At 40.6% G+C, this 12963-nt stretch overlaps 1 protein-coding gene across 8 annotated transcripts in view; it reads right to left on the minus strand.

The window, feature by feature from the left end:
• The window catches only part of LOC128019569 (oxysterol-binding protein-related protein 6), a 56883-nt gene that overhangs the window by 31373 nt on the left and 12547 nt on the right, over window positions 1–12963 (minus strand). For all 8 annotated transcript variants that reach the window (XM_052605636.1, XM_052605635.1, XM_052605634.1 and 5 more), the window contains exon 2: window positions 7138–7417. In XM_052605636.1, the coding sequence (XP_052461596.1) occupies window positions 7138–7284 (147 nt within the window). In that variant the 5' untranslated portion in view covers window positions 7285–7417. The remainder of the gene's footprint in view (window positions 1–7137; window positions 7418–12963) is intronic.

Genomic DNA, 12963 nt, shown 5'->3' on the forward strand with positions numbered 1-12963 from the left:
GTATGATTATGCCTTGCTTTGATCAACCAGGTCAACTTAGAGGAATGTGACTATCACTCAGTCTCTGCACCATCACATGGTCCTGAAACTGAATGCAGTAGTAACCTACTGCTTATTGAATACTTAACACTACTTTATACACCAAATACAAATACTACATTCTGTCTGTCTATCTATCTCTCTATCTTTCTGTCCGTCCGTCCGTCTATATTTGTCTGTCTATATCTATTTGTTTGTCTGTATATTTCTATCTGTCTGTATATCTGTTTGTCTCTCTATCTGTATTTGTCTATCTATCTATCTATCTATCTGTCTGTCTGTCTGTCTGTCTGTCTGTCTAGCTATCTATCTAGCTAGCTAGCTAGCCCTGGAGGCTACTGTAATGCTCTACAGTAGCTCAGCAATCTTCCTCTTTCGCTTTCTCGCCTGGTTGAGATAGGTTGTATTGATTGACTATACACGCTGTCAAGTGCAGCTTACTGAGCAACTAGATTCGTCCTCACAAGCTGTTCCAAGGATTTGGATTAAATTACAGCGCTTGTTGAGTTATATTACTTCGTCGATAACACTTGTGCCTCTCGGTGCAGCTGGTGCTCCCCTCCCGTCTAAGAAGGCCAAATCGCGAGGTGATGTACAGTCACATGTTGAGAAAGGATCACGGTCTATGACTGTATCGGCGCTTTCTTCAGAGATGGCAGAGCTGAAACGCTTGCTTCACTCGCTTCAGCCTGTCACATCTGCTACACCTGTAAAGATGACGGAGAAGGATGAGAATGTTCAGAACCAAGGAGCCAGGGAACAGTCTTTTGATTCCCCTTATTTTTCTCATCATTCAGAGTTTGATGTACTTTCTACAAGTGCTTCAGATTCCTGTTTTCATAATCATGGGGATATTATGGATGTTCCTGGACAACCATCACCTCAGACTGTCTTCACTGGTCAACCAGCGGCAGAGGGGTATAGTGGGGAGTCAGTTCAGTCATCTGGACAAACCCATTCCTCCTCCGATGAAACTTTGGCTGTGCTTCGAATGGCAGTTGCTCGTCTAGGAATTCTAGGAGTCGCCTGTACAATCTGCCCAAACAAATGTGTTTTTCAGACAGGCCACAGCTGCAACTTCTTTTACCATGCCACCATGTAAGGATTTTGTGACTGAATTCTCTAATGCTCTCACTGGTTCTGGTCCGCCTAAGCGACACTCAAAGATTGCTCGAACGCTAGCATCTATTGCTGAAGCAGATGCTATCAGAGTGGGTCATGCGCTGGAAATAGAGCAGCCCGTGGGAGCTTTGGTGGTGTCCCCTGATGAGGCACTACGAGGAAATGTGCAATGTCCCAGTTCGCAATGCGGTTGTACAGATTCCATGCTAAAAAAGGCATATGAGTCTGTTGCCTACATTACTCGAGCATAAAACACAATCTGCCAGTTACTTCTGGTAGCCACCAGTACGCTGGAACCTGCAAATGCGGATCCCTCTGTTTCATCATTTCTGCAAACTGCTCTGCTCACAACAGGTCTTGTGACCCACGAGCTGGGTAGTCTTACAACCATGCTTCTGGCAGCCCGATGCCAAGTGTGGCTTGCCCAAGCACAACTGCCGGAGGACTGTAAGAAGACCTTGAGAGATCTTCCATTTGTTCCCGGGCATCTTTTTGGTCCAAATGGTCCGGAACTGTTGGAGAAGAGGGTAAAGCTGTCTGAAGCCACTCGTCAACTGACACAGGTGCAGTGCAATCCTGCATTTAGGATGTCAGCGGTTCAGACCCGATATCATTATGTCACACCGGAGCTACGTTTCGGCCTCCCAGATTTTCAAGAATTGTTCCTACAGTTGTCAGAGACACGGTTCGCGCAGAGGGTCTCTCTGGAAATTTGTTCAATGTTAGAGAAGGGATCCATAGAAAAAGTTAATCTTCTCGTTCAGGTAAACAAGTTCTATTCAACATATTTTCTTGATCCGAAGAAGGACGGTGGCTTCTGCCCAATTTTCGATTTGAGGCTTCTGAATTTGTTCCTGAAGGTCCTTCCTTTTTGAATGCTGTGCAAGGCCTATGTTCTTCGGTCTGTGACTGCAGACGATTGGTTCATAAGTGTCGATCTGAAAGATGCATACTTTCACATCTCAATTGCTATACATCACAGAAAGTTTCTGCGTTTCAGTTTTCTGAACCAAGCTTACCAGTTCAAAGTGCTACCCTTCGGCCTTTCCCTTGCTCCTCGCGTCTTCACAAGGTGTGTGAGTGCAGCTCTGTCTCCTCTTTAGATGAGAGTTATGCGCATTCTTCCTTATTTGGACGACTGGCTTCTCTGTGCCCCAACACATCAACAGGCTGTACAAGACTCCACAATGCTTTTGAGACATGTGCAGAAGCTGGTGTTTTCTGTGAACGAGAAAAAGAGCAATCTGGTCCCATCACAGACCACTACGTTCATAGGAATGACCCTGAATTCCTGTCTAATCTCTGCCTCCCTGTCTCAGGAATGTGTGATGAACATTCTGCAACTTTAGGCTAACTTTCGCCCGAGGGGGGGTCTTAACAGTACAAAGTGGTCTTACGACTGATAGGGATGTTAACAGCAGCTACAGTGGTGATCCCCTTGGGTATACTCCAACTCAGACCACTCCAGTTGTGGAACAACAGGTTACGGCTAGATCCCACCAGGCATCGTCTTTGACTGGTTGTAATTTCTCACCGTTGCATATGTGCGTTGAGGCGGTGGAGACCCCTGGGTGCCCCTGGGTGCTGTTCCCTCTCGTCGGGAGTTGGTCACGACAGATGCTTCCCTCACAGGATGGGGGGCAACGTGGAATCGGAGGGGTATTTGTGGGCACTGGACACTGATCCAGGCCACAGAGCATATCAACCTGCTTGAACTAAGGGCAGTGTTCTTGGCCCTAAAGTACTTCATGCCAGGTCTGGCAGGCCACCATGTTGTCGTTCGGTCCGACAATACCTCAACCATGTTACATCTGAACCACCAGGGTGGCACAAGACACCGCAAGTCTCTACGGTTGACTCACGAGATCCTGACATGGTGTCAGCCACGACTAGCTTCACTGAGGGCAGCTCATATACCAGGAGTGTGCAACCAGACAGCGGATGCTCTTTCCCAGAATCAAGTACATCCAGGAGAATTGAGGCTTCATCCAGTTGTAGTGCAGGAGATCTGGCTACAGTTTGGGAGAGAGGAGGTGGATCTTTTTGCTTCAGAGAGGACCACCCACTGCCGATTATGGTTCACAATGACAGAGGTGTCCTGTCCACTGGGCCAGGATGCATTGTCTCACGAATGGCGGGACTGCCTGCTATATGCATTTCCACCTCTGTTATGGGAGATGTTGCACAGGATCTCGCTGTGCAAGCACAGAGTATTACTTGTGGCACCACAGTGGCCAGCCAGACCATGGTTTCCTTTGGTGCTGAGACTTCTGACAGGAAATCCATGGAAGCTTCCTCCCAGGAAGGACCTCCTCTCCCAGCTGAAGGGTAGTGTTTGGCACCCGGACCCGGCTCATCTGCAGCTTTGGGTCTGGCCATTTGGCTAAATCCTTCCCCTAGCATTGTGATACTGCTGTTATTCACACCATCTCTTATGCTAGGGCTTCTTCCACACCACAGATTTATGCCTCCTGTTGGAAGCTTTTTTCTGCATGGTGTGAGGAACAGGGGTTTGATCCTGCAGCATGTGACATTCCGAGTATCTTAAGCTTTCTTCAACGTTTACTGGAGGAAGAAAAAAGGAGCTTCCAAGTTGAAAGTATATGTTGCTGCGATTTCTGCATATCATGTTCCAGTTGGTGGGTCTTCTTTTGGCTGTCACAGTCTTGTCTGCTGTTTTCTGAAGGGAGCACACCGTCTGAACCCTGCTCGGAATCCTCATTTCCCTGTGTGGGATTTTTCACTCGTGCTTGCATTCCTGTGCTCACCCCAATTCGAGCCCTTGCAAAGCATTGACATTAAATAGGTGTCCTTGAAGACTTCTTTTTTGTTAGCTATTGCTACTGCGAAATGAGTCAGTGAGTTGCATGCACTGTCTGTTAGAGAACGTTGCTTGCGCTGGTTACCAGATGACTCTGGGGTGGTTCTATGGGTTCTATGGGTTCTACGACCCAATCCTTCTTTTCTTCCAAAGGTTCTTCTTCCTCAGTTCATAAATAAGATTGCTGTTCTACTGTAGCCTATAACCTCCAGGGCTCAGCATACGTCACACCATGTGACTTTGTTGGTATATTTTCTCCACCTATCTAGCTGGTGCTGCGATAATCCATAGTGTTTACACTGCCTCTGGCAGTCATCCAGAATTCACAGAACCACAGTAACATATGTAACTAGCGTTTTGTATGTCCTGATTCTTCTTGGATCTTGTTGGTTTGATTTCACAGCTTATAACTCTTCTTTGATGCATTTTATAATCCTCATGGACAAAATGAATATGAAAAATATGGCAACACAAAAGAATGAACACATATTTATTAAGATTAATTTAGATTTTCCCTGAACAAATTCCTAATTTGCTGCTTATTAATGGTTAGTTAGGTAGGTAGTTGTTAAGTTTAGGTGTAGTCAGTGATCTAGAATATGGTCATGCAAAATAAGTCAATAATATGTAGCGGTGCACAATAAATTTTGGCCAATAATAAATGTGCATCTTGTCAGTAAAGTAATCAGCGGTAAATTCCATCACGTGTGTGATTTCACATAGAGCAGCGGTTACTACACAGAGCTGTTGTTAACTGAGAAGCTGCACAAATCCACGCTGAAAATGAACATAATTAATTATTTGCCAACATTTATCGTGCACCCCAAATAATATGTGCTGCACAAATACTAATAAAACAGCCAATACGCTAGTAATATGAATGCTAATAAGAAACTACTTAATATTGAGAATTGGTTCTTAAAATAAAGTGGGTAACACTTTATTTTAGGTTCCCTTAACTAGTTACTTATTAGCATGCATATTAATAGAATATTAGCCATTTATTAGTAGTAATTAAGCAGTAGTAATTTCTACATGACCTTATACTTCATCGCTAATCCTACCCAACAACTAAACCTAACAACTACCTTACTCACTATTAATGAGCAACAAATTAGGAGTTTATTGAGTGAAAAGTTGCTGTTAACAGTAGGTAGTTGTTGTTAATAATAGGTTCTAAAGTGTTAAGTGAAAGTGACTTGACATACAACCAAGTTAGGTGACCATACTTGGAATTCGTGCTCTGCATTTAACCCATTTAAAGTACACACAAACAGCAGTGAACACACATACACACCGTGAACACACACCCAGAGTAGTGGGCAGCCATTTATGCTTCGGCACAAGGGAAGCAGTTGGGGGTTTGGTGCCTTGCTCAAGGGCATCTCAGTCGTGGTATTGAAGGTGGAGAGAGCACTGTACATCAGGGTTCCTCAAATCTTGTCCTGGAGGGCCAATGCACTGCAGAGTTTAGCTCCAACTCTGATCAAACTCATCTACTTGTGATTTTCTAATGACCCTGAAGCCATAGATTAGCAAGCTCGGATGTGTTTGATTAGGGTTAAAGCTAAACTCTGCAGGAAAGTGGATCTCGTGGGCCAGATTTGAGGATCCCTGCTGTACATTCACCCCCCCTACATTTCCTGCCTTGAACTCGCAACCTTTGGATTATGAGTCCGAATCTCTAACCATTAGGCCATGACTTCCCCAAAGTTTACCATAAAGTGCTAACAACTACCTTACTAACTATTAATAAGCAGCAAATTAGGAGTTTCTTGAGGGAAAAGTCGTTGTTAATAGTAAACATGTGTTCCTTATTTTAAAGTGTTACCAAATTATTTTTTAACCACTCTGAAAATGTGTGCATGCACTTCCACACAACCACAACTTTTCCTTTCTAGTGCAGCATTTCCACCAAAATTACCCGGAACTATGGCTGCACGATATTGGGAAAAAATGACATTGCGATATTTTATTTTTCTGCGATATATATTGCGATATTTTTTCTTACAAACAAAAAAAGGGTGAGCACACTTACATTCTCATTTTAAATGATTTAAACAATGACACCATTGTGTCAATTGATTAATATGCGCGAGGGAGAGAGCAAGACAGCGCTCGTGCTGTTTGAAGATGGCTCTCTCTCTCTCTGTCTCTCTCTCACGCGCACACGCTCTCTCTCTCTCTCTCTCGCGCGCTCTCTCTCTGTCTCTGTCTCTGTCTCTCTCGCGCTCCCTCTCTCTCTCTGCCCTGTTAAACTTGCATGTGGTTTTCAGTCCTGTCAATGATAAACTTTCACTCTCTGATGGTTAAGCTTTGCAATTAATCCGTGAATCACATTCGTCAAGGGCCGGGAAGCAGCTGGCCCGTACAGTTAATGAATAACGGATAAACTACAACAGCCTACATCGCACATCCTGCGATGTGACTATCGTGGAATCGCGATATCGATGCTTAAACGACACATCGTGCAGCCCTACCCGGAACAATTGTACCAAGAACTTTTTTCCCCAGGAATTTTATTTTCATTTTAACATATAGATAAATTTAATTTGACCAAAGATAACCTGTTAGATTTACCCAAAACAAATAATATTTTTTATAATAAATAAGTTTAACCACTGAAGATACATCAGAGCCAGCAGCACATATCAGAAGGACAAATTGAGGTAAGGCTGCTCTCGACGGATACATGAGGACTGAGCTCCCACTGATCGTGTGGAGCTCACCGTCTCCGAAATCAGCAAAACATTTTTAAATAGGCGCTATGTCATTATAAATAAAACACAGATTTCAGTTTTAAACAACTACACCCTCGCCTGAAATACTTTTAAAATTACATTTCATGACACAATAACATAATAATAATATTTTGAAAATGATCAGAATAAATGGTGGTTGAAATCACAATGCTGCGTGAACTCAACTAATCAGGATGTTTAGCGCCCATGTTCCGGCCCCGAAAGTTCCGGAACTTTGAAAAAGTACTATCTCGCCAGCAGGGATTTTCTGAGGAGCATTTTTTTACCCTGAACTTTATTTAGTTCCTGGTTCCTGCGGTGGAAATACACAGAGTACCGGCCCAAAGTCCCTAGTTCCCGGGTAAAGTTCCTGCTGTGGAAACGGCTTCTGTTTCAAAAGTAAGTCAGTTTTACCTGTCGACTGTCTCTCTGAGATGAAGAGGAAGAGGATGCGCTCTTGTGAGTGGGGGTGGAGCTCTTGTGTGAGGGGGTGGAGCTCTTGTGGATGGGTGTGGCTCCCTTCTCCTCCAGGCTGGTGGCTCGGCTTTGATGACGAGACATGATAGCAGCTGCTGTCTACCTTCTCCTCTCTGTCGACTCTCTCGTTCTTTCTTATTAAGAGTCTCTTCTCGTCCCTCCAAAGCACAGCATGACCAGTGACTCCTTGTGCAGCCAAACTATTGAGCTATTTCACCTGAAACACAAATTGTGGAGGAAATGAGAATAAGAAACTTGATGACACAGAGGTCATAAGCAGTGTAAAGATTTCAGATTTCTTACAGTTCACTTTGTATATTGGCTCTGTGGTCATGGTTTCAGTATGAACTGACTTTTGTCGCAATCACTGATATGAATATGAGGCAATTATTGAAAACACTGTATTCAATCTACTGTATTTAGCTACAATGATATTATACAGTTGTAAAATTTATATAAAATGAAATACTTTTAACAGGGCTTGATGATATCAATTACTTTTAATTTCCTGTAAATTTTATATTTATATATATATATATATATATATATATATAAAGCCAAATGTTTTTTCAAGTGTTACTTCTTCAATATTAAACAACTAATGTTCATTTTATGATGACATTTCCAGCAACAAACTATTTAAAAAGGATTCTTTATGTGCATGAGCAGTTTTTCTTATATACTGTATGCTTTTTTTCCTTCCAGCTCATTGGCCTCTTCTGTCTTTTTATTGAAAAATTAAGCAGCAAGAAGCATATGGGCACAGCAATAAAAAGCAAGGGTTAAGAATGACACTAGGGGTTGAAAACTGTATGGTCATTGATCAGGGAAACTGTCCAGTGAGCACTGAGCAGGGCTCATTATGTTTTTCGTCCTGTCAGTGTCATTAAGCAACGCTCTATGGACCGGTATGACAGTCCTCGAGCCACAGGCTTCACTAGACTTGGGAATCACAAGGAATTTAATGATTCTTGTTCATTTTCCATTTCAACTTAAAAATTCCATCAACGACTGCTTTAGCAGACTTGTGCCCCAATTTAAACAAAAACAATAACACTTTAGGAGAATGTTTTATTGTTTCTTTCTTTTTTTATTTTTTCAAATTAAAGCATTATTTATTATAAAAAAACTTTGTTACAAATTGTATCTTTAAATAACATTCACATCAAGGTCAATTTACATTTAAATCCCACCTAACACAAACTGTGGCATTCTTAAACAAAAAACCCATGAGTTCCAGACATATTTATAAGGCTACATACACACTAGTGTGTTTTAATACAAAAGTGAAAATATGTGCTAATATTATATAAAAGCCTTGAACACAAACACTGGAGAGTAAAAAAAGATTTTGTCGCATATGCGAGTGATTTACTCGCAATGTAGAGGGTTGCTGTCATACTTATGTATAACAGATACTGTAATCCAAAAAGACTAATAAATCAGCATATAACTGTTCTTAACAGCCTAAATTTCAATGACATAGGCAGTGCAAAGCATTTTTTACTGAACAATTCTATCTATAACAGATATAATATACGTTAAAAGAACAGACTGAATGTATTGCTTTTTGAGACAACTGAATGTTAAACATTTCTTTTAGTTATATTAGTTAAATTTATATTAAATCCAGTTACATAAACTTTAAAGTTTATTTTTTTTAATTTATTTTTTGACACACTTTTGGTTAAAGTGTGCTGTACTTGGATTTAAGTTTGTATTGATAAGCATTTACAGTACTAAAATATAACTAAATAAAATGTAATTATTTAAATATATTTGTAATTACACATTTGTAATGATGAAATTGAATTTAAGTATAACAACTTTAAATGTGATATAAAATAACTCACTTCAGTTAAAATTATAATCAAGTACTTTACATGTCCTTTTGTATGTTAGTCAGTACATCAAAATAAGTACCTCAAACCACAACAAAAGATTATTAAAATACAAAGATTTAAAATGCAATTTTAAGTAAAACCTTTAATTTGGCATTATTACTTACATAAAAGGGGACTCTCTTTAAGCACACTTAGGTGGCCTTTTATTTAATTGATATTGTCTGTAAGTACATTTTTGTAAATTAAAATTTACATTTAGGAATTTGAAGTGCACATTAAATACAATGAAGAAGACTTCTTGTCACAATGATAGGTAGTCAAATGCTCCTGGAAAAGTGTTTCAGTTGTTATAATTGGAACAGGCGACCCAAGGCTTGTGCTGTACATGAGATATACTGTAGTGTTTTGAGGAGGAAAGTATAATGGTATGTTATGTTGTTTTTGACACCCTGTGAGTACAATGTATTCAAGAGTGTGAATGTGCTACAGTATCTCCAAGTATCTTCCTGCTAGGGATACCAATATTGGATTTTGCAGATATCCGATATTTTTCAAACCATTTTGGCTGATAGCCGATACCTTTATATTTCCGTTTGTTTGGAAAAAACACCAAGTCTCTACTGTGCAAAGATTAAAGACATAATTTTTTTTTTTTTTTTTTTAGTTTTAAACAAAAACTTACTTGTTAGAATTAAATAAGAAATAATGAAGTTATTTTATAATGAGAGTACATTGAAAATAACTATAAATTAATCACTGCCTTATTTGTTTCAGACTGATGCAGTGGTAACCTTAACATTTTATTTGGTCAAAAGCAAAAGAGATGTAAAAAATCTGAAAATCTTTTAAAGCTCATTGGATTTACTTTCTCATAGTTTGTTTGGGGGGCAATGGGGGGGTCATATATAGTATATATGTACAGTATATATGTATATATATATATATATATATATATATATATATATACACACACATTAATGAATAAATCTGCATATATTAAATTAACTAACAAGTGTCCTGTTTGTGATTTTTATTCATGCTATAGCTTCTGACCATAAAACCTAAACATACTTGTGATCTTAACTGCTTAATTTATTCAAAAACACATTTAGTATCTTTTTTTTGTATTTTACTTTCATTTTATTACAAATAAAAGACACCCACAGCCACACCACCCACTAAATAAATAAAAGGACTTACCGAACCATCATTAGGACCTGGGAGGGGTTAAGGTTATGAATTCAGGCAAAATATTGACCACACCACTGACATGATCTTATCTCTACACCCTGAGTACATGTCAGTTATTTGTCTTATGGGATTACGAGGCATATCGGCATAATGCTTGTACAATGTTTATATTTTAAGCTATTATCGGTCATGCCGATAACGTTCCGATAATATAATTGTGGATCGCTACTTCCTGCACCAGTATTGATTGGTCATGCAGTATGGAGAAACTCTGACCAGCTTTAATAGACCCAAAGGACACACACACACATCCTGATGGTCTGGCGCTACAGCTGTGTGAGACAGTTTAAGAAAAGCTGGTTCAAGAGTGGGCACAGTTACAAGTGAGATAACAGGATAGTTCTGTACTGGCTTTCTCAACACAAACATGCTTACTGTAGCAATCACTCTGGGGAAAACACAAACACTGCATGAACACACACATCCAGTATTATTTAAGGGCTTCCACCAGCACATTAACTGAGCCGTGGAAGCCCGGGGAGAGATGCAAGGAAACACGCATCAGAAGCTTAAATCTCCACCTGTAGTGCTAATGTTTCCATCAGCAACTAATTATCATTTTCCCTCCACAAGAGCTTCACACACTGATAAATAAAACCTGCACTGAGCTCAGCTAACATATCAATGATTTGACTGATACACTGAACTCAAAGCACAAACTCATTTATTGATCTTTTTTCTCTCTGCTTTAAGGTCTTTTACAGTTTACACTAAATTCTCCATCAGCTACACACACACACACACACACACACAGAGTCAGTGTGAAAGTGTGAAACACGACTGATATTGTAGCAGCAGCAGACTCTCTGGAGACCGTCCAGTAAGGTTGCCAGCAGTTAATGAAGCAGGTCTAGGTGTTTATTTTGACTCTTTCTCACCTTCACAGCTCAAACTCCTCTAGATTGAAAGTGAAGGTGGGCAAATGTGAAAAAGTCTGAGAGATTACATTTACACAATATACAATCAATGCATCAAAACAATAAAGTGATATCTACTGGCTCTCAAATATACAAAGTTTCGCACATGACGTGCAAAAGAAAAGGTATATATTGTGGCCACAAATTAAAAAATTTTTCTAAGGTTGGTTGATATGGCCAAAATAAAATGATCACGATGAGATTTTTCGGTAAATATCGATAATTATCATGTTAAATGTCATAACCTTTATTTTCTTTCAAAATTTAAAGCAGATTTTTACTGAAAGCTGTTCAGAAACCAGCCAGTTAATTGTGGTTTTAAAAATACTATTTTCAGAACATGACAAAGAGGTGAATTAAAAATATAGTATACATTTTGTAATATAGTATCATTTAAATATATATAATAAATAAGTATAATTTAAATATAGTATCATTTTTCTAGCTGCCTGGCTTTCTAGTGTCTGTCAGTGCTGTTGAGAACATCAGTGATATTTCGTCTGGCTTTAAACTAAATCACCAAAACATTTTTGTTCTTCGCTGAATTCAAGTGCTTTCTCTGGATCTCACAGCAACATTTCAAAAGAAAATGCTACACAGATCAGGAATATTTCTGAAAGATAAAGCAAGCAAATCTTTGTTTTGAACTGTTTCACTGAAATGGGTATAAGAACTGTATAAATCAATGTCCTAATCTGAGGGTTACACTGAATCTCTCTCTCTCTCATCTACAGTACACTCTGTCCTACTGTTCTCATACTCATGAATGTGACAAAGGTGAGCAAAAACTGGCCTACACACACAGGTTTCAGGAAACTTTATGAACAAATAAAAAAATGCAATAAAATCATAATGCTATTCACAATTTTGGGTATATATATATGGTATGTGTTGTATCTGATGAAGGGCACACGAGGAAGACTATATACAAAAGGGTACTTTTAATAATCGCAGGAGAATAAGGGCACATCAAACAATACAATATACAAACATAATCACGGACGAGGAGGAACTAAACAGACATGGTATTTAAGAACACAGGAGGTAATCAGGGAAATGGAGACAGGTGGGGATTAATCAAATCAACCAAACAAAAACAGGAAAAAGACCAAATAAAGGAAACTCAAAGTCCATATACATAACAGTTCGCCTCCTGGAACAGTGCATCATCGCACTAAAAGAGGATTACCAGCGGAGGGAGGGTGGGGATTCTGGAGGCGGGCGTAGGGCAGGGAAGGGGCAGGCAAAGGAGAGGACCCAGGATGGAGTAGGAGGGAGGAGCCAGGGAGGAGCCCAGAGTAGGAAGAGCTATATGGTGCTCCAAAGACCAGCCAGGATGATGACCCACGGGGGAGTCAATGGCGGGAGAAGCCATGGTGGAGGAGGAGCCGACGAAACCAGGGGGTCCACAGACGGAGACTGCGCTGGTGGGTGTGGAGCCCATGATGGAGCAGAGCAGCCGCAGAGTCAGGGTGATACCGAGGGTCCGCAGGTCCAAGGCAGCGATGAAGGCAACAATGACCGAGACGGAGATGTGGCTCCGGAAGCCCGCTACCGAGTCGGCGCAACGGAGGTGGAGTCAGAAAGAAGGAGGAGCCTGACAGAGCTGGAGGGATGGAACGACGAGGACTGAGGCGGCGGATGATCCACGACTGACCAATGTGGAGCCAGGGGCGAGGGAGCCCGGTGGAGCAGGTGGGATGACGGGCCACGGTGAAGATGAGGGAGCAGGGTGCCAAGGCGGAGCCACA

The sequence above is a fragment of the Carassius gibelio genome, chromosome A9, assembly GCF_023724105.1.
Source record: "Carassius gibelio isolate Cgi1373 ecotype wild population from Czech Republic chromosome A9, carGib1.2-hapl.c, whole genome shotgun sequence".
NCBI classification, from domain to species: Eukaryota; Metazoa; Chordata; class Actinopteri; order Cypriniformes; family Cyprinidae; genus Carassius; species Carassius gibelio.